The sequence below is a fragment of the Mastigoproctus giganteus genome, chromosome 2 (assembly GCF_048544385.1).
Source record: "Mastigoproctus giganteus isolate SK-2022 chromosome 2, ASM4854438v1, whole genome shotgun sequence".
Taxonomy (NCBI): domain Eukaryota; kingdom Metazoa; phylum Arthropoda; class Arachnida; order Uropygi; family Thelyphonidae; genus Mastigoproctus; species Mastigoproctus giganteus.
Genome location: NC_143576.1, coordinates 228,605,119 through 228,629,307, shown reverse-complemented (window position 1 = coordinate 228,629,307; position 24,189 = coordinate 228,605,119). Strand labels below are relative to the sequence as shown.

The 24,189-nt window shown below is 36.8% G+C and overlaps 1 protein-coding gene across 1 annotated transcript in view; it reads left to right on the top strand.

Annotated features, from left to right (window-relative positions):
- Nucleotides 1–24,189, top strand: part of gammaCOP (coat protein (coatomer) gamma) — a 206,837-nt gene that overhangs the window by 155,832 nt on the left and 26,816 nt on the right. The window contains exons 18-19 of the mRNA XM_090389779.1: nucleotides 7,630–7,775; nucleotides 17,068–17,236. Coding sequence (XP_090245905.1) covers nucleotides 7,630–7,775; nucleotides 17,068–17,236 — 315 coding nt within the window. The remainder of the gene's footprint in view (nucleotides 1–7,629; nucleotides 7,776–17,067; nucleotides 17,237–24,189) is intronic.

The following is a 24,189-nucleotide window of genomic DNA, read 5'->3' as shown; positions in this document are numbered from 1 at the left end:
TATATCAGATTCCACCAAGCAGCAATTATTTTAGTTTTGCATATGTGCGAGTTCCCTGATTAATAAAGTCTAAAAAGACAACAGGAGAACAAGCTTTGACAAGTTGAGAAATAACATCAGGACCTGGAGCTTTCTTGGCATTGATAAAAATATGTTACCATAATATTTACTTGTGCTAAAAAAGAATCTGGACTGTGATGAATTACATTTTTTTCTAATATGGATTGCAAAGAAAGCTATTGTAATTGGTGATCCCTGTTTTGGAATATAGAAATCCAGCTAATAGAGCTTTTTGGTTATCTAAGTTCTGGATAACTTAGATAACCAAAAAGAAAGAGGATGATACAGCAGTCAAAAAAAAAAAAGAGGGTGATACAGCAGTCAAATGATCCAGTAAGCCAACCATCTAAATCTTGTGCAAAAGTCATAATATGGGTATATTTAAGTTTATTAGGAAAAAACACTGATTTCATGTTTTCTGTACTGTAACTTCTTAATAACCAGTAAACCATCTAATTTTTGTTTACAAAAATGTTGGGATTGCTTCTTATATATTAACATCTAACCTGTAACTTTTCTTGGCATCAGCCGAACAGGGTCATAAACTCATTAGCTTAACTATTCTCCATTTATTATCTCTGCAGTGGTTCAATGACTATGTATTGAGTAACAAAAAAAAAGTTTCATAATTTTCTGACAAAACAGATGAAGGTATTCAGCTTTTTTTTTTTTTTTTTTTTTTAATGAAAATCTCAAACACAAAAAGGTATTAGAACCTATAGTACCCAATACTGTCCAAGGGTTGAAGGTTTGTAAGACAGAAAAAGATATTTGTTGGCATCACACTAATTTCTGTAGATTGTAATTTTCAGGAAATACATGTGAAAGAAGGTTGTTCTTGAAATCTGAAGAGATAAATGTGAAAGAAGAAAAGTTGGTTCTGTGAGTTTGAAATTTGATAATAAGTGGGTGTTGCCTGGTTGCAGCATGTTTTCAGACTGGTTTTGAAAAGATAGTGGGAATTACAGAAGCCATTCCAGAATAACGGTATGTGGGAAGCATCTATAGAAAAGGCATGCAGCAGAAACAAAGTCTGTGAGACAGAGTGGAGACTTTGTTAGAGACAGGTCGTTAACTAACCTTACTGGCCTCTTTTGAGTGGAGTCTTAGAAGCCTGAGAGAGGTTTTGAGGGCACCACACCAGATGTGGAAACAACATATTCCATGGTAGGGCAGATTTGAGATTTGTACAGAGTGAGTAATTGGTTAGAAGAAAAGTAACACCAAGAACAGAAGAGGAAATCCAGTTTTTTAGATGCAGAAGAAGAAATATTTGTGATGTGCTTAATGCTAAGAGAGATTAGAAGTTTTGGTAATCCCTAATACAGATATGTAATCTTATCGCGAAAACTGAGTGTCATCAAATATAAGCATAGGGACATATGAATCCTTTTTTCAAGATATAAGAGAGGACTCAGTTTTAGAAAGATTGAAATGCAGTTATCTTTGCCACACTGGAGAAGTACCTGGAGATCAGCATTTAAGGAATTGGTAGTGGATATTTGAAAAATTGAAGCTGTTTGCGCAAGGCAGGGTTTCCGAAACTGGAAGGTGGAATGCAATGTGCTATCTTCAGCAAAGCTATGGATAGGATTTTTGTTCAATGGAAGATCATTAATATATGAGGCGCCACCATAGTCAGGTGGGCAGGAGCAGCAGTGCATAGCACACGCTTCTTGATTAGACCAGGGTTTGAGCCTGTGACCACCAAATACGGAGGATGTGGAAAGGTCAGAGAATGACCACCGCATATCCCCAGAGCAATATGGTCTTAGTTGCTAATGCTCCTAAAAACCAAATAACAAACAAAATATCATTAATATATGAGAGGAAAAGAGTGGGAGAAATAACTCAACTCTGTAGAACACCAGCTTTAGTGGAAAAGTTAGAAGATAGACAGACATTTACCATCACCCACAGTGAGTGTTCAGAGAAAACTGGATACCTAATTACAGAAAACAGTCAGCAATCCATAAGATGGAAGCTTATTTACATGGCCTTTATGTCGGACACGATCTTTGAAGTGTGAAGAGAAACTTCTCGATTTTCTCCAAACTTTTCCCGTTGAATTTGTCCATAGATGGGTAACATAAGCCACTATATCACTAGTGGAATAACACCGATAGAATCCATATTGGCAATTATTGATTAGATGGAAGTTTTCTAGATTAGGCATTGGCATTTAATGGATTTCTCCATAACTTTAGAAAGAGTAGAAGTAGGTGCAATGGGACTATAATTGGATGGGTGGGATTTGTCACTCTTTTTTGGGAACTGGCTAGATATAAGCAAATTTCCAAGCAGTACGAAAAACACCAGTTGAATAATAGTCTAAAAATGCAACAGGAGAACAGACTTTGACAATTTGAGAAATACTGTCAGGACCTGGAGCTTTCTGGACATTGATATTGTTCAGAATTCATTCTTCTGACGGAAGACCACAAGAGGTGGTTTACCAAGATCATCAATGCGCAAGAGTTATATAAGAAACAAAAAGAAAGTAGGATGCTAATAAGTTGGCTTTATCTTTAGCTGAGGAGGGAATAGACTTATTAGGTTATAACAGAGGTAGAAGTATAGTTAGGCAAGAGTTGCGGCCAATAGCTTTCGCAAGAAACCAGAATGTTCAAATGCCATTTGGACAAGAAGTAAGTTTTCTACTCTTAGCCTCGTTCAAAATCTAGTTTGCACTGATTAATAGCTACAGTTGTTGCAAGCCCCATTGTAGTCAGAAAATGAGCCTCGATATTTGGATGCAAGCCAATTATGATGTGCAACATTCTTATGTTGAACAGCCTTAGCATTAGTAGAGGCATTTGATGCAAGAAAGCAAGCTTATGCAGCATCAGCCAAAAAAAAAAAAAAAAAAAACCACTTCCACTTCACCCCTCTGTTCGTTCGAAATACCTGCGCCTTAAATTTATTTAGGCTATCAACTTCCACGAGAAAGGATGGAAGTCTGTTCCACCAACCAACCAACCAACCACCCACTGGCTAAAGGCAAACTTCCGCACGTCTATCCTACATCTGTCTTTCCTCAATTTGAATTTATGCCCTCTCAGGTGATTATTCTGAGCAAGAGGAAGAATCCCATCATGCTCAAACCATTCAAGGCTTTATACACCTCTATCAGATCACCTCGCTGGTGCCTAGTCTCCAGACACTGTAATTAGCATTAGCATTAGTAGAGGCATTTGATGCAAGAAAGCAAGCTTATGCAGCATCAGCCAAAAAAAAAAAAAAAACCCACTTCCACTTCACCCCTCTGTTCGTTCAAGATACCTGTCCAGCTGAGCCTTAAACTTATTTAGGCTATCAACCTCCACCACAAGGGATGGAAGTCTGTTCCACCAACCAACCACCCGCTGGCTAAAGGCAAATTTCGGCACGTCTATCCTACATCTGTCTTTCCTCAATTTGAATTTATGCCCTCTCAGGTGATTTTTCTGAGCTAGAGGAAGAATCCCATCAGCATTGAGCATGCTTAAACCATTCAAGGCTTTATACACCTCTATCAGATCACCTCGCTGGTGCCTAGTCTCCAGACACTGTAATTTGCAAAACTTAAGCCTTTCTTCGTAAGAGCACCCCTTTGTTCCATTCATTAATCTTGTTGCCCTTCTCTGTACACGTTCCAGCAGCTCTACATCCTTCTTGAAATGAGGCCTCCAGACCTGTATACAGTACTCTAGGTGTGGCCTGACCATTGCCTTATACAATGGAATAATCACCTCCTTATCCCTGCTGGAAAAATTCCTGTATATCATTGACAATACTCCATGAGCTACTCTTGCAGCCCGTCTGCACTGCTCAGAGAACTTCATATCTGCCTGCACAACCACTCCCAAGTCCCTTTCATTCTCTACCACTGTCAGTTTAGTACCACAGAGTTGATACGTTGCTCTGGGGTTGCTGTTTCCCATGTGTAGTACTTTACATTTGTCAATGTTAAACTTCATTTGCCACCTCTCAGCCCATCTGCTCAACCTTTCCAGATCCTGTTGCAGCAGCATAGTGTCAGTAGTGTCCTTGACAACCCTGCTAACCTTTGTATCGTCTGCAAACTTGGACATTAAGCTTGATATACCATCATCAATATCATTTATAAATACAGAAAACAATAATGGACCCAACACTGAGCCCTGAGGGACTCCACTAATAACATTAGTCCACGATGAGCAGTGTCCATTGATTACCACTCTCTGTCTTCTCCCCCTCAACCACCCCTTTATCCATAGCAGCAATTTACCTCCAATGTCACACTGCTCCAATTTGTGTAGCAGTCTTCCCTTCCATGTGCAACAGTATCAAAAGCCTTTCTAAGATCCAAGTATATAATATCAAAGTTATTCCCTGCATCCAGTTCTTTTGTGACTGCATCATAGTATCCAATCAAGTTGGTCAGGCAAGACTTCCCCTTAACAAAACCATGCTGTGTCTGAGCTATAACTGAAGTCTTGTCTAAATGATCCTGCAGTGCTTCTTTAACCAGTGCCTCCATTAATTTTCCTGGAACAGAAGTTAAGCTCACAGGTCTATAATTACTTGTGTCAGCCTTTGATCCTCCTTTGTGAATTGGGGTCACATTTGCACATTTCCAGTCTATGGGTACCTCCCCTGAGTCCAAGGAAGCTCTCATAATTATGGCTAAGGGTTTGCTTACTTCCTTTGCTGCCTCCTTTAATATAACTGGATAGATCCCATCCACCCCGGGTGCCTTTCTTGTGTTTATCTTCAACAGTTTCTCCTCCACTTTACTCCCAGTTATTTCAAGATTCTGTAGCTTACTGCTAGAGTTGAATACACCTCTGGCATTCCCCTTGCTGAATAACTCCTCGTGTGAATGTCAATGCAAAATATTCATTTAGTTTGTTAGCTACCTGAGCAGGATCATCAACAGTTGACCCATCAATATGAAGTGGACCAATCTGATTCATCCACTTCCTTCTAGAGTTTACATAAATAAAGAACTCTTTACTGTTTTTCTTTGCATCCCTTGCCAAGGGTTTCTCGTAATCTGCCTTCGCCTGCCTAACCTCCTTTGTAACTTGGTTGCATATCAACTTGTATCTATCATAGGCTTCTGTGTCATGTGTTAATTTGTAAGTATCCCATGCATTTTTCTTCTCTGCCATATGCCTCATTAGTTCATCTGACATCCATTTTGGCCTAAACCTTGAACAATATTTCTTAGTCGGTATGTAAAGCCTAGTAGCTTCCAAGATAAGTTCTTTGAATGCTTCCCATTTTGAATTTGCTGTTGGTAACATCATCAGTTGGTCCCACTGTACAGAATTTAAATACTGTCTCAGTCCATCGTAGTCGCCTTTACGGAAGCAATAACCCTTCCCTTTACCCCTAATGGTAGTTACCTCTTTGAGTAAATCCCACTTCAGCACACTGTGATCACTGCCACCTAGTGGTTCATTTATCTGCAGATTCTTAATGCATGAAGAATCACTGCTGATAATCAAATCAAGAGTATTACTCCCTCTAGTTGCCTCCCGAACATGCTGATGTAGAAAACAATCATCCAATAAATCCACAAAAGCCCTGCTAGTGTGTGAGTAACCAGCCCCCAAATTCCAGTCAATATCTGGGAAATTAAAATCTCCCATTATAAGACTCTCTGATTTACTGGCCCACTCTATTTCCCTGTACAGTTCCTTATTATACTCATCAGAGTCATTAGGCCTATAGCACACTCCTACTCTCAATTTTGATCTCCCAATGCTTATGTCACACCAAACTGACTCAACACTGCACTGTCCAGCGATGTCGACTGGCTTCACTTCCTTGGTTTTTATGTGTTTCTTAACTAATAGCATAACCCCCCCCTTCCTATCCTGTCTATCCTTTCTGTAGACGTTGTCCCTTATATCTGTGTGACACCACGTCTCTGATATCCCAACAATATCTGCCTTCGATGTTTTGAGCAATACCTTAAATTCATCAAATTTATTTACTAAACTCCTAGCATTGGTGTACACGCAAGTATACCTGCACCTGTTTCTATTCTTAGCTACCCTAACACAACCCATGTGTTTACTTGTACCGCAATGGCTCCCAGCAGTCTCTGAAATACCATGCATCTTGTTTTTCAGGCTTCTGCTCATTCTAATAGAAGCAGTGCAAGAATCTTTCACCTCTGCCAGTGGCTACTGTCAATCTATTGGTCTTTGTCTCCCCCCAAGCTAGCAGTTTTCCGACCCACCTAACACTGCCTCGATAGCATCAGCAAATATTCTTGCACCCTTTCTATTTAAGTGTATCCCATCCCTGTAGAAGCAATCTCTCCTGTTAACAAGTACAGACCAGGCTGAAAAAAATTCTACCCCTTGAGCCTTGCACAATCTTTCCAGGGCCGAATTGATCGACAAGGCTCTCATCGTATACTCCCTCCTATCGTGTCTGAGCAGAATTGCAGACACTTTCAAATTCAACCCTAATTCTCGGCTTTTGTTCAACAGTGACCTGTACTTGTTAAGTAATTCTGCCGGTCTCCTATTCTTAATATTATTAGTGCCAACGTGTGCAACTATATCACCTTTTGTGCCCTTAAAAGATGATATCCACTCTACAATGCCAATAAGTATGCCTTAGCATACTTATTGGGAAAACAAGGTTTAGGTAAAAGACTAAATTAAGGTGTGGTATGTTCGTGTCAGATGGGGTGTTGGAATAAGGGATTTCATTCCTACAAGAATAATTTGTTATGACATGATCTCAACAAATGTCATCAAAAGATTTCAAACAGCAATCCAACCAGGAAAAGAATAATATAAATCTCTCAGATCATCCCATTTTTTTTTGTTCATGTAATGCTAAACAACAAGAGGCTGAGGATGGCCAAGAGGGAAGGGCTCCATTGGAGAAGAGACTATCACTAAATTTTGACCTTGGGCACCTAGAGGACCACTGACCTTCGCCGTGTACTTTGATAGGTTGTTTGGGTAACAGATCAAGAATGTTGTGTATGTGGGTAGGATTATCTGGTTTTCTGGTAGGTAAATGAACAGTCTGTGTGAGGTTAGTAATTGCAAAAACCTCATCTCGACGGGGGAGCTGAAACAGGCAGTATGTAACACTTTAAAATTTTATACTTAATTCTGACAATATATTGGATAATAAGAACAAATACGTTTAATAACAACAGTCTCATCTGAAAAAATAAATATTTACCAACCACCTTAAAACCAAATCTTGCAGTGACAAAGCAGATTGAAGGAAAACTGAAAGTCTGTGGAAAATGTTGCCTACTTGTTTTTGCACAAACATGAAGAGAACTTTTTTTTGCAGCTATACGTATTTCCAATTTAAAAAAATTGATGCAGATTGAATAATTGATCTTCACTGTTAAAATTCACATTGATATAATTTCAATGGATATTTATATTTCAGAGTCTTTCAATTATTAGTGTACGAAATATGCTACATGCCCATTGGAGGGTTTAAAAAAATCAAATTTTGATACTGATCACTGTAAAATTTTTTTTTTTTTTTTTTCTATTACAAAGTGATTCAACTTCTTAAGTTTAGGCATGATTTTGTTTTTGCTTTCCATTACAGAACAACTGGCTTCAGTTCCTGAATTGTCATCACTCAATCTTGGTCCATTGTTCAAATCATCTCAGCCAATAGAATTAACTGAATTAGAAACTGAATATGTAGTAAGGTGTATAAAACATACATTTAATAAGCACATTGTATTTCAGGTAGGTACATGTAAACTTTTGAGGAAGTAATTGAAAGAATGAAATATTTTTAATTCCATTTAATTTTACAAGTGCTAAGGTAATAATTGTAATTAATAGAATTTTCCATTGGCAGTGGCCTTAAATTATGTATGAATTATGAGTACATGATTTTTTGTATTGGTAAACTAATATTTTCCTTTTTATTGTCACTGACTTTCAAAAATTTATGGCAGCACCATTGATCTTATTGTTTTCTAACATTGTATAAGTTGATCTTTACTGTTGCTATGTCTTATCTTGGGTGCAATCTCCGACATGCAGGATTTCTCTCTCTCAAAATAATTTAAAGATAGGAAACAATGTACTTGTATGAAGTTATGTTTATCATCCTTTTGAGTGGGTTCAATCTATTTTGACTAGACTCCTGATTTTTTTTGGTAAATCATGATTTATTTCATTGAGTATCTTCACTTTTAATTATTTAGTAAAAGTCTGGGAAGGAATATCAATTTTCTTTCCTCCACCCCCTTTTATTTTCCTGGTCACCAAGCAGCACAGCTGGCTGCACATTGAAAGCCTAGAAGATAAATACACCCCCCCCCCCTCCATCAGGACCAGTAAAGAACAAACATGGACAGTGGATACTTTCCATAGCATGAGCCCACCAGCTGATACTTTATGTAGCAACAAATATGCGTCTCACTTCAAAAGAATAAGAATGGTCAAACATCAAAATGAAGTCCAACTTTCATTATTAGCATTAGTAGAGGCATACAATACAAGAAAGCAAGCTTATGCAGAATCAGCCAAAAAAAAAAAAAAAAACTCCCATTTGACCCCGCCATTCATTCCAAATACTTGTCCACTTCTGCCTTAAATTTATTTAGGCTATCAACTTCCACACAAAAGATGGAAGTCTGTTCCAACAATCAACTACCCTCTGGTTAAAAGGCAAACTTCCTCACATCTATCCTACAACTGTCTTTCCTCAATTTGAATTTATGCCCTCTCAGGTGATTAAGAGAAAGAATCCCATTAGCATTGAGCATGCTCAAACCATTCAAAGCTTTATGCACCTGCTGATTGATTGAGGTGCTGATTGATTGAGCCAGGTGGGCAGGAGCAGCAGTGCATAGCACACACTTCTTGATTAGACCGGGGTTCAAGCCCGTGACCCCCAAATACGGAGGATGCGGAGATGTCAGGGAATGACCACCGCATATCCCTGGAGCAATATGGCCTTAGTTGCTAATGCTCATAAAAACCAAATAACAACAATATACACCTCAATCAGATCACCTCGCAGGTGCCTGGTCTCCAGACACTGTAATCTGCAAAACTTAAGCCTTTCTTCATAAGAGCAAACCTTCATTCCATTCACAAATCTTGTTGCCCTTCTCTGTACTAGTTACAACAGCTCTACATACTTCTTAAAATGAGGTCTCCAGACCTATATACAGTACTTAAGGTGTGTCCTGACCATTGCCTTATACAAGGGGATAATCACCTCCTAATCCTTGCTAAAAAACTTCCTGTATATCATTGACAAAACACCATGAGCTACTCTTGCAAACCGTCTGCACTACTCAGAAAACTTCATATCTGCCTGCACAATTACCCCCAGGTCCTTTTCATTCTCTACCACTGTCACTGTAGTACCACAGAGTTCATATGTTTCTCTGGGGTTACTGCTTCCCATATGTAATACTTTACATTTGTCAATGTTAAACTTCATTTGCCACCTCTCATCCCATCTGCTCAACTTTTCTAGATCCTGTTGCAGCAGCATACTGTCATTAGTGTCCTTAACAACCCTGCCAACCACCTTCATATCGTCTGCAAACTTGGACATTAAGCCTGATTAAGCATCATCAATATCCATTTAAAAATACAGAAACAACAATGGATTCAACACTGAATCCTGAGGGACTCCACTAATAACATTAGTCCACGAAGAGCAGTGTCCATTGATTACCACTCTGTCTTCTCCCACTCAACCATCCCTTTATCCATAGCAGCAATTTGCCTCCAATTTGTTCAGCAGTCTCCCATGTGCAACAGTATCAGAAGCCTTTCTAAGATCCAAATATATGATATCAAAATTATTCCCTGCATCCATTTCCTTTGTGACCACATCATAGTATCCAATCAAATTGGTCAGACAAGACTTCCCCTTAACAAAGCCATGCTGTGTCCGAGCTATAACTGAATTCTTGTCTAGATGATCCTGCAGTGCTTCTTTAACTAGTGCCTCCATTAATTTCTCTGGAACAGAAGTTAAACTAACAAGTCTATAATTACTTGTATTGCCCTTTGATCCTCCTTTGTGAATTGGGGTCACATTTGCACATCTCCAGTCCATGGGTACCTCCCCTGAGTCCAAGGAAGCTCTCATAATTATGGCTAAGGGTTTGCTTACTTCCTTCTTCTGCCTCCTTTAATATAACTGGATAAATTCCATCCATCCCGGGTACCTTTTTTATGTGTATCTTCAACAATTTCTCCACTTTCCTCTCAGTTATTACAAAATCATCTAGCTCACTGCCAGAGTTTAATTCACCTCTGGCATTCACCTCCCTTAATATCTCCATGTGTGAATGTAGATGCAAAATACTCATTGTTTGTTAGCCACCTGAGTAGGATCATCAACGGTTGAACCATCAATATCCAGTGGACCAATCTGATTCATCCCTTTTCTTCTAGAGTTTACATAAGCAAAGAACTCTGTTGTTTTTCTTTGCATCCTTTACCAAAAAAAAAATATCTCATCTGCCTTTGCCTGCCTAATCTCCTTTGTGACTTGATAACAGACCAGCTTATATTATCATAGGCTTCCATGTCACCCATTAATTTATATGTATCCCATGCATTTTTCTTCTCTGCCACATGTCTTATTAGTTAATCTGACATCCATTTTAGGCCTAAACCTTGAACAATATTTCTTAGTTGCTATGTAAAGCCTAGTTGCTTCCAAGATTAATTCTTTGAATGCCTTCTAATTTGAATTTGCTGTTGGTAACATCATCAGTTGGTCCTACCATATAGAATTTAAATGCTGTTTAAGACTACCGTAGCCTCCTTTACAAAAGCAAAACCCTTCCCTTCACCCCTGATGGTTGTTACCTCTTTGAGTAAATCCCACTTCAGCACACCGTGTTTACTGCCACCTAGTGGTTCCTTTATCTGCAAGTTCTTAATGCATGAAGAATCACTACTGATAATCAGATCAAGAGTATTACTCCCTCTAATTGCCTCCCGAACATGCTGATGTAGAAAACAATCTTCCAATAAATTCACAAAAGCCTTACTAGTGTGTGAGTGACCAACCCACAAATTCCAGTCAATATCCAGGAAATTAAAATCCCCCATTATAAGACACTCTGATTTACTAGACCACTCTATTTCCTTGTACAGTTTTCATTATACTCATCAGAATCATTAGGCCTATAACACACTCCTACTCAATTTTGATCTCCCAGTGCTTATGTTACACCAAACTGACTCTACACTGCTTTGTTCAGAGATGTCGACTGGCTGCACTTCCTTGAATTTTGTGTTTCTTAACTAATGCCATAACTCCTCCTCCCCTCCTATCCTGCTATCCTTGCTCTACACATTATACTCTCCAAATTCCAGTTCTGCATTCCTTATATCTGTGTAACACCATGTCTCTGATATCCCAACAAAATCTGCCTTTGTTGTTTCGACCAACACCTCAAATTCATCAAATTTATTTACAGAACTACTTATAGTCTGCTCTTTGTCGATTCAGTCCATTGGTAAACTTTCTCCCTTCCTTATTCAGAAATGCTTGGAGTATGCTGGAAGTCCACTAAATTAAAAGACTATAATCAAATCTTTTATGGAATCTGTGAAAACTTAGAATCATACTCAAATGTATAACCTTTGCCAGAATACATGTTAAAAAGTTATTTCCTATGATATATTGAATACATCCAAAAGGGCCAAATCTGACTGGGACCTGATGAATGTAGCAAAAGGAGGAATAGTTCAGGCACTGCAAAACAAAAATATCATAGAAGCAATTAATCAGAGAAGGAGAACTAATTGCCATCCACAACATTATTAATAAGGTCCATCTAGTGCCAAAAATTTAGCCAGTCCCAAACTACATGTTGATGGGGACAGTAGTTTTCCTAATGGATCTGCTGAGAACAGTCACTGTCCTATTCAGTCTGCTGATCATCCAGATACTACAAGGTTTGCCAACATAGGAAAATGGCGAATAAAACAGAAAACAAGTCTTCATAAGCACGTTGAAATTTAGATATCCTGCATGTCATCAAATTATCCAACATTAGTCTATTGATGCCACTGAGTACATTCCCAGATGGTCATGGAAATAATTGACAACTCTTAAACCTTTTATTGTAACTATAATTGCAACTTTAATTCACTTGTAATTACAAATGACTTAAAATCAAAAATGCTTTGAAGATAATAAAGCATTGGCATTGTTATATTTATATTATGTTTAAGGAATAGCTTAAAACCCTTTGTATAGGAAGGAAGGAAAAGAAGAATCTTGGACTAAATATGCCCCCCCATCAGAAAAGATGGACCTTAAGCTAATCTGAAAAAATCTCAAGCAACGCATTGACAAATTGCCTTTGACATTCTCTTTAGTAGTCCAGTTAGATAGCACAAAATTTATCTTTCAACTATTTACCTGAACTGCATATTACCCAACTCTTCAAAAGGATAAAATGATGGTTGAAAGCTTTAAAATCAGTTTCAGTACAGCATTGTCACTTCCATGCAACCAACCTTTTACAGTATATGAACTAAAAGAATCCCTCAATTGGTCAACAAAAAACCTTGTTGGCTCAGATGAAATAATAATGCTACCTAAGTTAGTGACAAAGCTAACTTAGGTATCATTAGCTTAACAAAGCCTAACTTAAACACTCCTCTAAGATACCTTTTACTCTAAAGTTTCCCTAAAAGTTGGAATGAATAACTTAGCTTGCCATTCAATTTTGCAAGCATTTCTGAAACCAGGGAAAGATCAGTCTGTTCCACAGAACTGTCAACCAATCCTTCTTTATGTGATTAACTTTTTCCTATATGTTAAATTAATTACAAACTATATGTTAAATAGTACCAAAGCAACAAATTGAAAAAGCTCAAGAGAAATTATATGGTAATTCCACAGTTTATGAACACCTGATTTGCAAACGTCATGGATGCAAACAGTACTGTATAAGATAAACTGTAATATTTCAAGAAAGAACAGTTTTCGAATATTTATGTTTTTCAGTACAGCACTGTACTGAAAATGTAACTTCCTTATCAATTAAAAAGGATAAAGTTTGCTGTATCAATATTAAATAATAAACTAATTACAGGATGTTCTCCAGGTAACTTTAATTTTTGTGCTATTCTAATGAATGCCAGGTATGATTGGTTGGCTATTATTCTTTGTCATGCTCCTTCATCAAATAAGATTTGTTCTGTAAAATAATGTTGTCAGTAGTTTAACATCTGTACTAAGAGTCCTTTGTACTATACCTTTGTTGAAAGTCGTGCCAATCCCCGCAAGATACAGACAGTACAGATCATAAAACAAAGAACTTGACAGTTCAACTTCAGCCACTTGACCGGTGTTTCCCAAAATGTGTTCTGTGAAAAATCGTAATTAATAATTAAAAAAATAAAATAAATAAATTTTACATATTTGTAAACATGCACCACTTTTGTATCTTAATTTTTAATGATTTTTTTTTTTTTTTTTTTTTTTTTTTTTAGTTATTAATATATTGGCATAGACTAATCAAATAGACTGTGGAACACTTTATTTAGGCCGGCTTTTGCGTAGAGGTAATGACATCTACGAAAAAGTAGCAATGTAGTGATTTAATTCTGTGCTCTTGGTCCGTTATTAATAAAGCTTCTTTATCTTATGGTCAACCTTGACATTTTCAGGCCTCTGACTGTTAAACATTGTGGTCGTTCTCTCTCCGTGCTTGACTCATAAATTTTTGGGTATTATTCTAGATCATAAGTTAAACTTTCACAAACATATCTTGCACCTTCATGATAAAATAGCCAAGTATACATCTATGCCTGTCTGTTTTTCGCACCAATCCTGGGGTATTAACCATCATACCACTTCGTCTTTTGTACAAAGTGGTGTTTGTTCCGATTTGTACCTATGGCACTGATGCCTGGTTTTGGTATACTAAGAAGATTGCCATCCAACAGAAACTCTCCTCTATCCAAAGATGTATGCTTTTAATGATGAGTCGTACCTGTTGCACTGTCTCAACAGCTGCACTCCAGGTTTTAAACGGTTGCCTACCTCTGGACCTCCAAATCACTTATCGAGGCTTTTGCTATTACCTTAGACATTCCATTCCAGTTGACTTTTTTTAGACTTATCTGTTAATATCCACTGCGATCCTGAAAGTGAAAAAACTCGTTGCTGGAACCACCTAGTTCAACTCTGGCAAGATCGGTGGTTGTCTTCTTCCAAAGGTATAGTCACGAGTTTATTCCATCTGTGTCCTTTGCCTTACAAAAGTCTGTTCTAAAATAGTTCAGTCCTTTTCTTCTAACTGGCCATGGTTCCTTTCGTGCTAAGCTTGCTATGTTTAACCTGCCTGATTCTCCCCTTTGTAACTGTGACAACCCAGAAGACTGGCAGCATGTTCTTTTCACCTGTCCATACTACTTGGATCTTCGTCAGCCTCTGTCTGCTGTGTCAACCATTTTCTCCAGGCAATGAGTCGTCTCCCTTGGACTCCAAAGAAAAATTTCATCTTCTGCAAGATTTTGCATATAAAGCCTTTGCCAGACGTGAACAATTCATCAGTAGTGTCCCAATTTCAGGAACTACTCCTATTCCAACTCTACCTCCAGTCCAGACCATCACCTCCATCATCACCAACTCGTGATACCACCACCATTTTTAGCTCAAGTACCATCTTCACCGCCACCTTCGGCTTGGACAATCATAATTGTACGACACTGAAAAAAATCACTGTCTTCCTCACTTCTATCTCCTGCTGCTGGCCTCAGGCTGGTCCTGAGGTGGGATCATCTGCAGCACCCCCTTGCACTGGCACAGGATTTTTATTTATTTTTATCTTTAATTTTTCTGATCATTTTTTATTTTTTATTATTATTTTTTTTTTCTCTTTCAAAATTTATTTTAACTCTAAATTTTTAATTTATTTAACTTTTAATTTGTTTTATTTTTATAATTTTTATTTACTGTTTTATTTTTATAATTTTTATTTACTGTTTTATTTTATTTGCTCATATTTTGAATAGCTTGGACATTTAGTATGTGACACTCGGTTTCTGTGGTTTGCAGTCAGTTGTGGCCCACCTCCTTACATACATAGATGTGTATCATGACGCACCTCTCTGGTGCTTGTTGCTTCCTGATAGAAAAGCGGCCAGAAACAACTAAACAACATAACGAATACATACACGGCACAAACATAGCATTACACACATTTCTGTCCTTTCTGCAGAGTTTCTGTAACATCACAGCACGGCGGAGTTGAACTAGCATTTGGGAGCCACCTTACATAAGATACTATACATGTATATACATAATATGCCATTCATATGCGATTTAGCCCCTGGAGTACATGGGTTGAGGGAGAGGAGGAAGTGAACCGATATCATGTATCATTCGAGTGGATGAAACAAAGTAGCCTTCCGCTGACACGTTCTTGCATGTTTACACAGTGCTGGTGGTGTGGTGCGGCCTGTCTTTGCAATTACAAGTTAGTTCTGTAGTAGTGAGGAAAACTATCAAGCATAACTAAACTCACTTCCTTGTATAAATATTTTTTTGATAATTATCAGTATTTCAAAATATTATTATTAAAATAAATGACCATGGATTTGTGGTTGAAAAAAGGAATTTTAAAATGAGGAGCAACTACTTCTAGTAGTGCAACTGTGCTCGATGAAAACGAACACAATATTGTCACACTTCAAAGTGAGGATGAACAATCACAGCCTTTTGTTCCCCAAAAATCCAAAGTAAAAAAACAGGAACAATTTTTTTTATACAAGTTTTTTATCTTGTTTTTTAATACAAGACTAAAATGAAAGTATGGTGACAGTTATTTCGGCTTTATACACGTTGGAAATAAAAATGCTCCTGATGCACAGTACATCATATGAAATAAAATATTAGTAAACAGTTCTTTGGCTCTTGCTAAACTTGTGTTTTGTAAGTGTTCCGTAAATATACTGTGAGATGAAAAGTGTTCCGTGACTAAAAAAGTTTGGGAAACACTGCACTAGACTGTCTTATAAAATGCTAGTTGCCAAGCCACATTTCAGGTTCAGGACTTGGCAACCATGTTTGCCAAGCCCTGAACCTGAATATTGGTATCCATACAGAAGAGTGAGTCTAGAAAAAGTAAATCACAATACAGTGAAAGGAGAGTAGTGGACACAGCACTGGCTTTCCACCAGTCCACTGCACAATAAAATCCAAACTCTGCATAATATCTGTCACCCTCACCTTTAATCATTCTTCAAGTTCAATTCTCAGTACTGGTATATGCTTTTATTAACTTGAATCAATCATCATCAATTGTCTTTGGAAACTGTAGAATGCAGAATTCTGTTCTTACTACCTTAGTAATAAGAACAGAATTCTGTAGCTATAGTTAAGCTACTAAGTTATAATTGTCATTTGTGTTACTCCTTAGCATAGTTTTAAAATAACTACCGACTGATAAATTTCTTTTTTGTGCCTAAGTACACCAGTTCAAAGTCAGCAGACCATGCACTTTTTGTGGGCCCCTCCATAGCCAGGTGGGCAGGAACAACAGTGCGTAGCACACACTTCTTGATTAGACCGGGGTTCGAGCCCGTGACCACCAAATACGGAGGATGTGGAAAGGTGAGGGAATGACCACCGCATATGCCTGGAGCAATATGGCTTTAGTTGCTAATGCTCCTAAAAACCAAAACAACAACAACAGCACTTTTTGTGGTCTTATATGATTTCATACTTCTGGAATATGAAATAGTATATCGATGGTCATATGCGCTACCCCAGAGACACAGCCAGCCAGTATCACTAGTTTAGAATTTTACCATCAGTATTCAATACTCCTTAACCTGAGTTCTATTTAGCATTGTTTTTTTGCATGTAAACAATTCTCGCATCTTCAGACCTAAAAGCATGACACAAATTTATAGAAATAAAGTAAGAATAATGGAGAATATAGTATTATATTTAATTTTATAATTATTTTGATTAAATTTCATAACCTGTACGAAGTAATAAATTTGCATAATTTTTAATTTGCAGTTTGATTGTACAAACACACTGAATGACCAAATTTTGGAAAATGTAAGAGTACAAGTAGAACCTAGTGAAGGTTTTGAACTTTTGCACACCATTACTTGTTTAAGACTTCCATACAATAAACAGGCTACCACATATACTTGTATGAAGTTACCTGGAGACCCACTGATTGGTAAGCATTTTAAAATATTAACTGTAAATTAATAAATCTTAGAGCTAAAATTTTTCCTTAATTAAAAGTTCATTATTATCACTAAAAAAAATATTTGTATGATGATTCAGTGAAGTTTTCCTCCAGTGTTTCTATTAGTTTAAGCTAAAAAAAATTAAAAACAAATGTCTGTAACAAATAAATAGTTTGGTGTTAGCTAAAAGAAATGTGACCAAATAAATTTTATAATATAAGAAATCCATTCCTCTTAGTTCTTAGTATATTAAAAGTTGCTCAAACTTTAAATTTCGACCGTATGTCGTGATCACAGGAATGAATTTTCATTCCTGTGATCACGACATACGGTTGAAAAGCGTTGTCAGCTTCAGGAAGGAAAATCGTTTTGAATATTTTTGTTAGATTCTTTTTAATTTTTAATTGCGTTAAATTGGTTTGAATTGTGTTAAATTGGTTTTTAATTATTTATTTTTTACTCTAATGTAAGTTTTCAATTTTTTCGTTTTAATTTCTGGAGAGTATCATGCGGAAGTGTTCTATGTACTCTATTGAGGTAAACTCCTCTTATTATTTTACAAATATTAATATCAACGTAGAACGTATTGAATATTACAGCTCTGATTCATACTATCTAATAAGTAATATAGCAATTAGGATAAAAGTCATGTAAATAAATTTCAAAGCTTGAAATCTGCATACAGTTTACTTATTAGTGGACCATCCATCTTTTGAATTAAAGAGCAAAAAAGGATATTTAATACACCTAAAAGTTGTTTCATTGTTAATTTTGAAATGGAACTTGCTTAACTTTGTAGTTTTATGTAATTTTTGTTATTTTATTACATAGAATTAATAGCTGGATAAAAATATAAAATATGCATGTAGGTACCAAAAATTTCAGTTTAAAGTCTTCATAAGTATTTTTAAGTAAATGCCCATACCTGGAATAGTCCAGCACTGCTGCAATCCTCTGAATGCTAAGTTATTGGTAATTTTTAAATGCACTACTTTTATTCTCTCTTGCTTAGTTATGTAAAATTAACAAACTCTGCTTTACTTATTTTAACAAGTTATCACTTGTTAAAATAAATACAACATAGTAGGAAAAATTAGTATATTTAATGTAGCATTTCAACTGTTATGCCACCGCTTTTAACTGACAACAACAAATATCGAGTGCTGGTGTCTGCAAAATTAAGTGAGGCTTAACAGATCATAGATAGAAATGGATATTATGAAGATTAAAATTGAGACACTTATACAGTGGACCCTTGTCTCTCAGTTATCGAGGGACAGCTTAGCCATGTTGCAGATTAACCAATGTGGTCTCCATGGCATGCAGAAGGCAGAGTTTAAGTTGAATAACAATAAGAAGTATGTGGAACGTTACTGGTTTTGTTGTTTGTTTGTTTGTTTTGTAATGTTCCTGAAAATAAGATCCTTGATTCTCTCTCTCTCTCTCTCTCTCTCTCTCTCTCTCTCTCTCTCTCTCTCTCTCTCTCTCTCTCTCTCTCTCTCTCAGAAACCACATTCCAACCTTTTGCTTTCATCATGTTAGCTCACTCTAGTCATATTTCAGTAATCCTTCAGAAAGGTGGTTGATAGTTGGAACAAACTTCCATATGTTGTAGTGGAGGTCAGCAACTTAAATAAGTTCCAGGCAGAACTAAACAACCATTTGGAGTGAATGGATGGGTGAAATGGGGGTGGGGTTTTTTTTTTTTTTTTTTTGGCTGATGCTATATAAGCTTGCTTTCTTGCATCACATGCCCTGCTAATGCCAGTCTACATTGCAAAATAAGAACATGAGATAATGCCATCTTTCCATGTAATGTGTAACTGCTTCATCACACTTATTTGATGCGAAGCTAATAAACATTGTCTCTCAGTAATATTATGCCAAAGAAATATGGTTTAAAATCTGAAAAAGACACGCGTGCAAGATTTTCCATTTACCCTAAAATCTAGAAAAGGTAACACATTGCTTTGTTTACTGTACATTGGATGTAATTTTTCAATTTCAAGTTGTGGAAAACATGTACCACACCTTCCAGATGATAAGATGCATCGAACCCATATTTGCCCAAGATTTTGGTGAAAAAGATATCATATTGCATAAATTTGAAACACAAATTTACAAGTGCTTGCTAAACAAAATGTTAGTAAGTGTAAAATGAATATTTTTTGAATCTTATGGTCTGAACATTCACTTTCTTCTAAAAGTCGTCACCTTTAAGGCCAGCAAAGGACATAACTGATTCCACGTTTCTCGAAAGACATAGCAGCTATCTTGTGAAAGATGAGGCTTCGTTGAACTTGCACTGATTTTCAGTTATTCACATGCCTGGGAAATGATTCGTCATTCTTGTTCTATTGGTGTCAAATGGTGATTTGTTGCCGCCTCCATTTGGCTCACTCCCTCGTGTATCAGTACTTCAAAGCAAAGGTATCCAACTCTGTGTAGCCATGTAGGCAGTCTTAAGTGTTATATATCCCCCCCCCATTTAAAACTAGCATATCATAAAATGCAGTTTCACATTGAATTTCAAAAATATACTTTTTTTTAGTAGTATTTAATATTTCAGTATTGCTTTTTTATGATGTTTTTTAGACATGTCTTCTTTGTTGCTTGATATTATTATATTTTCATTTATAGAAAAAAAAAAAAAATCTTTCAGGAAATGGCAATGGAATCAAACCAAAATATAAAAGGTTCAGAGCAAAATTTCTTCTGATCAAAGTGAAGTGAGCATGATATTTTAATCAGGCATAAACTACAAATAGCAAAAAGAATACAGCCTAGAAACGTAGTGTTTTTAAGATTCCAAATCTGTGGGTACCTATGACCCTTGATCAATGTGAGGACCTCCCTGATACCAATCAGCAGACCAAATGGTCATTAAAGCTCTTTCATAATAAAACCTTTGAAGATCCAGTTAACAGCCTTAGATCTCCAAAGCACTTTGCTCTTACTAAAGAAAATATTTAAAATTCATTAATCTATGAAATCCACTGGTGGCTCAGATAAATTCCCTATATTCGTGTAAAATTTGTAACATATATATTGTTGATGGCTTACTGCATATCTTCAGTGACATCCTGAGAACAGGCACAATTCCAAGTATTTGGGTTTTTTCTTGTCAAGCATATTTCCAAAGCAGCTTAAGGATTACGAACGTAACAGCATTGAATATGGGTTACTTAAATTATTTGGAAAAAATGATGCTACCACACCTCATTACTCACTGCTTTTCTCAAAAGTCTTCCTACTTGCCTTTAGTCATCCCTAGAAAAATCTATCCAAACAAAATTTATTGGATATGCTTCATTTCAACTAGATATTTGATTTTTAGATATCAAAGCAACACTTGACACTTTTATCAAACTGACACAATTTTAATCCTCCAATGTTATTTCAACATCAAGAGCAATTTAATAACATTTCTCAGAAATTTGTTAACCCTCTTATTCAAAATCATAATCTGATCCAGATTTGGACATGCTCTCATGGGGTTACCCAAGGTGGTGTCCTGTCTTTCTCCCTGTTTGCTGCCACTCTCATACTTTCAAAATCAGCCCAATTCAGTACTTTATGCAGGATGAAATCAAGTTGTTTTTTTAACATTCATAATCCCAACCCATGGATGTTACCTACCAATTAACTTCCAAATCCACAACTTACAAAATTATCTCCTCAAATAGGATTAACCATCAACCCTGAGAAGTCAGCTACTTTGGAATACTGAAATTTGATATCTGCATTAATGGTTCACAGGTCAGGAAAGTTGAAAAACGCAGCGACTAGGGTTTGATAGACTTTTTTTGAGGACCATAACTAAAATCCTGACAGCCACTTAGGCAATTACTGATAACACTGAGGCGCCTCCGTAGCCAGGTGGGAAGGAGCAGCAGTGCGTAGCACATGCTTCTTGATTAAACCGGGGTTCGAGCCCGTCACCACCAAATACGGAGGATGCGGAAAGGTCAGGGGATGACCACCGCATATCCCCGGAGCAATATGGCCTTAGTTGCTAATGCTCCTAAAAACCAAAATAACAAACTGATAACACCACTAGCCAACTATATTCAAACATGTTTGGTACCAAAGCATTGAATAATCCAGGTGAAAGTAAGCATCCCTGTCTTACTCTCTTTTTAACTTTAGACTTTTTCTGTCAGTTCTCCCCTCACTTTTATCACCACATTTTGTCTTCTATATAAGTTGTAGATCAGTTCAATAGCCGCCGCCTTGCATCCAATTTTCTCAAGCAATGGGAACAGTTCTCTCCAGATTACTCTGTCAAATGCCTTCTCGTAATCCACAAAACACACAGAGGTTTCTTCCTATGTTAGATATTTTCTCTCCCAACGCTCAACATTCCAATAGCATCTCTCATCGATCTGCCTCTTTGAAAACCACACTGTGAGTCATCCAGAAATTGTTCAATATGACTCTTCATACAGGCTTTGATAACTTTCAGCAGAATCTTGGATGCATGGGTAAATAAGACTTATAGTTCTGTTGGTGTCATCTTCTTAGGTATAGGGATTATGATTGATGTGCAGAATTCTTCCGGCCAATGCTCATTCAATCCTCCTCCATGTTTTCTTGTTCTTCTATTGACATATTTCTCCATGTGTACATGCTTGAATCTTCATAAAGTTCTTGAACATATCTCCTCCATCTTTCCTTTTGTTCTTCGAAATTGAGTACTGTCATTCCCTTTTCATCCCGCATTACTCTTTTTTGAATTCTGCTACTCTTTCTCATTAACTCTGAATTTTCTATGCGCCAAGTCCGTCCAACCTTGTTCAAGCATTTCAATTTCTTGACAGTTCTCTGCCCACCACTGTTCTTTTGCCTTCCTGTATTCCCTATCAATTTCATTCTTAAATCTACAATAGTTCCTATAATCATCTTTTTTTTTCCTTTTTTTTTTTTTTTTGGCCTTTCAATCTCCTTCTCTCATCCATTTTCTGCAGTAAAATATCTACGATCCAAGGCTTCCTCCTAATTTTTTCACTCTTCCCCAGAGCCTCCAATGCAGCTTTAAAAGTCATCTCCTTAATTAAAGACCAGTTTTTCTCTAGATCATTCGTAGTCTCTTCAGTAGCGATAACATTCGTCAGATCTTGAAACACATTTTTTACACTCTCCTCTCCAAATTTCTCCATGTTCCATCACATGAATGATTTCCTTTTATTTTATTCTATTCAGGTGCTTCAATTTTAGGTACCAAATTGATTTGTAATCAATTTGGTACCTTCGTGAGATGCCCAGATTCTTCCGTGTATATCTTCTATTGAGTGGTGCCTTAAACCACATATTTTCTACCATTAGACTCTCTTCTATACAAAACTCCACTAAGCATTGACCTCTTGTGTTTCTCACACCTAGACCAAATTTCCCAGTCTTTTCTTCCCTTCTTTCTCCAACCACCACATTCCAATCCCCCATAATTATCACGTCTCTTGATCTGGTTTTCCATATTAATTCCTCCAACTCTTCATGTCTCCTCAACTAATTTGTCAGCACTACTATTTTAGGTTGACATATAAATTTGTATAATTACCGTGTCGACTGAATTCACCACAAATCTGACCATGATAAGTCTACGTCCCGACGATTCCACAGCTACTAGTTCTCTCATGAATCATCATTATTGCCACTCTTCCTGTCCGCCACTACTACCGGAGTGCACAACTGTTTAGTCTCCACTTACAAATTCGCCTACTTCACTCCACCTTGTCTCTGCTACTCCAAGCACATCAGTGCCATTCCTGTGCATTTCTCTTTTGATACTCTCCAGCTTTCAACATTTCAGCATTGTTCATAAGTTCTATGACCCACAACAGAAATTTTGCAAGTTGACAACTTGGAAAGCCCTGAGACTTCCCCTGCCAGATCCGACATTACCATCAGCATTCTGTTTGCTACGATGATTTTGTAGCTGCCAGATCTTTCAGACTTCTCTAGCTCGCTCATCATAGGATTACACTATATATATGGAATATCTATATAATATCGGTGTAGATACACCATAGAGAATGCCTAAAGAAAAACTATGGTAGTAGTGTGAAAGGCATCATTTCATCTGTATCTCATACCTGCCCGCCCACCGATGAAAAGCCAACTAGCTTTGAAACGGTGCTGTCTGGGTGGTGGTGTCCACCAAGAATAAGTAACAATAGTCTTCTATTAGTGAAGCATTACTTATTCGAGGTAGTGCAATACATGGACAACTCGTGAAGGATGAACACAATATGAGATACAAATAAAATGATGCCTTTCACACTACTACCATAGTTTTATTTTAGGAGTTGTCTATGGTGTATCACACAGATATTATATAGATATAGAATCTTAAACTCTTAAAATATTATGCCTAGTTGCATTTGCATATTTATACATTATATTCAATTAGTTTTGCACTATTTAATTAATTTTTTATATATCGTCAGTGAGGTGACACCATTATCCCTCTTCCTCTCTCAATGTCTAGCCCAATATTTCCAATTAATGATTTTTGAATTTTCTTAAACATATTTTCATGTTGATTCATACAGGCTTAATGAATAAAATTAAATTATAGCCAGATAAAATGTTAAGTATTTACACTATACCATAGGCAAACAATCGGCCAACAGCTAGAACAAAAAATGTTCCAACTATCGAAATAAACACTTCTATAAGTAGTTAAATACTACCTTATATAGCGAAAAAACACTCAACATTGTAACTTTGTTAACAAGGTGATACCAAGAAATCAAATAACTCTTCTTAATACCACTTTTTTTTTAACATAAAATTTGAGAGCACATAGTAACTGCGTTAAGCATAGACAGCAGCCAGTAGTGCCACTGAGTAGCACTTCTTGTAATATAAAATAAATAATAAATGAAAATAAAATAAGCTATTTGATTCTTTCCTCACATAGGTACGTATCCAGCTGACC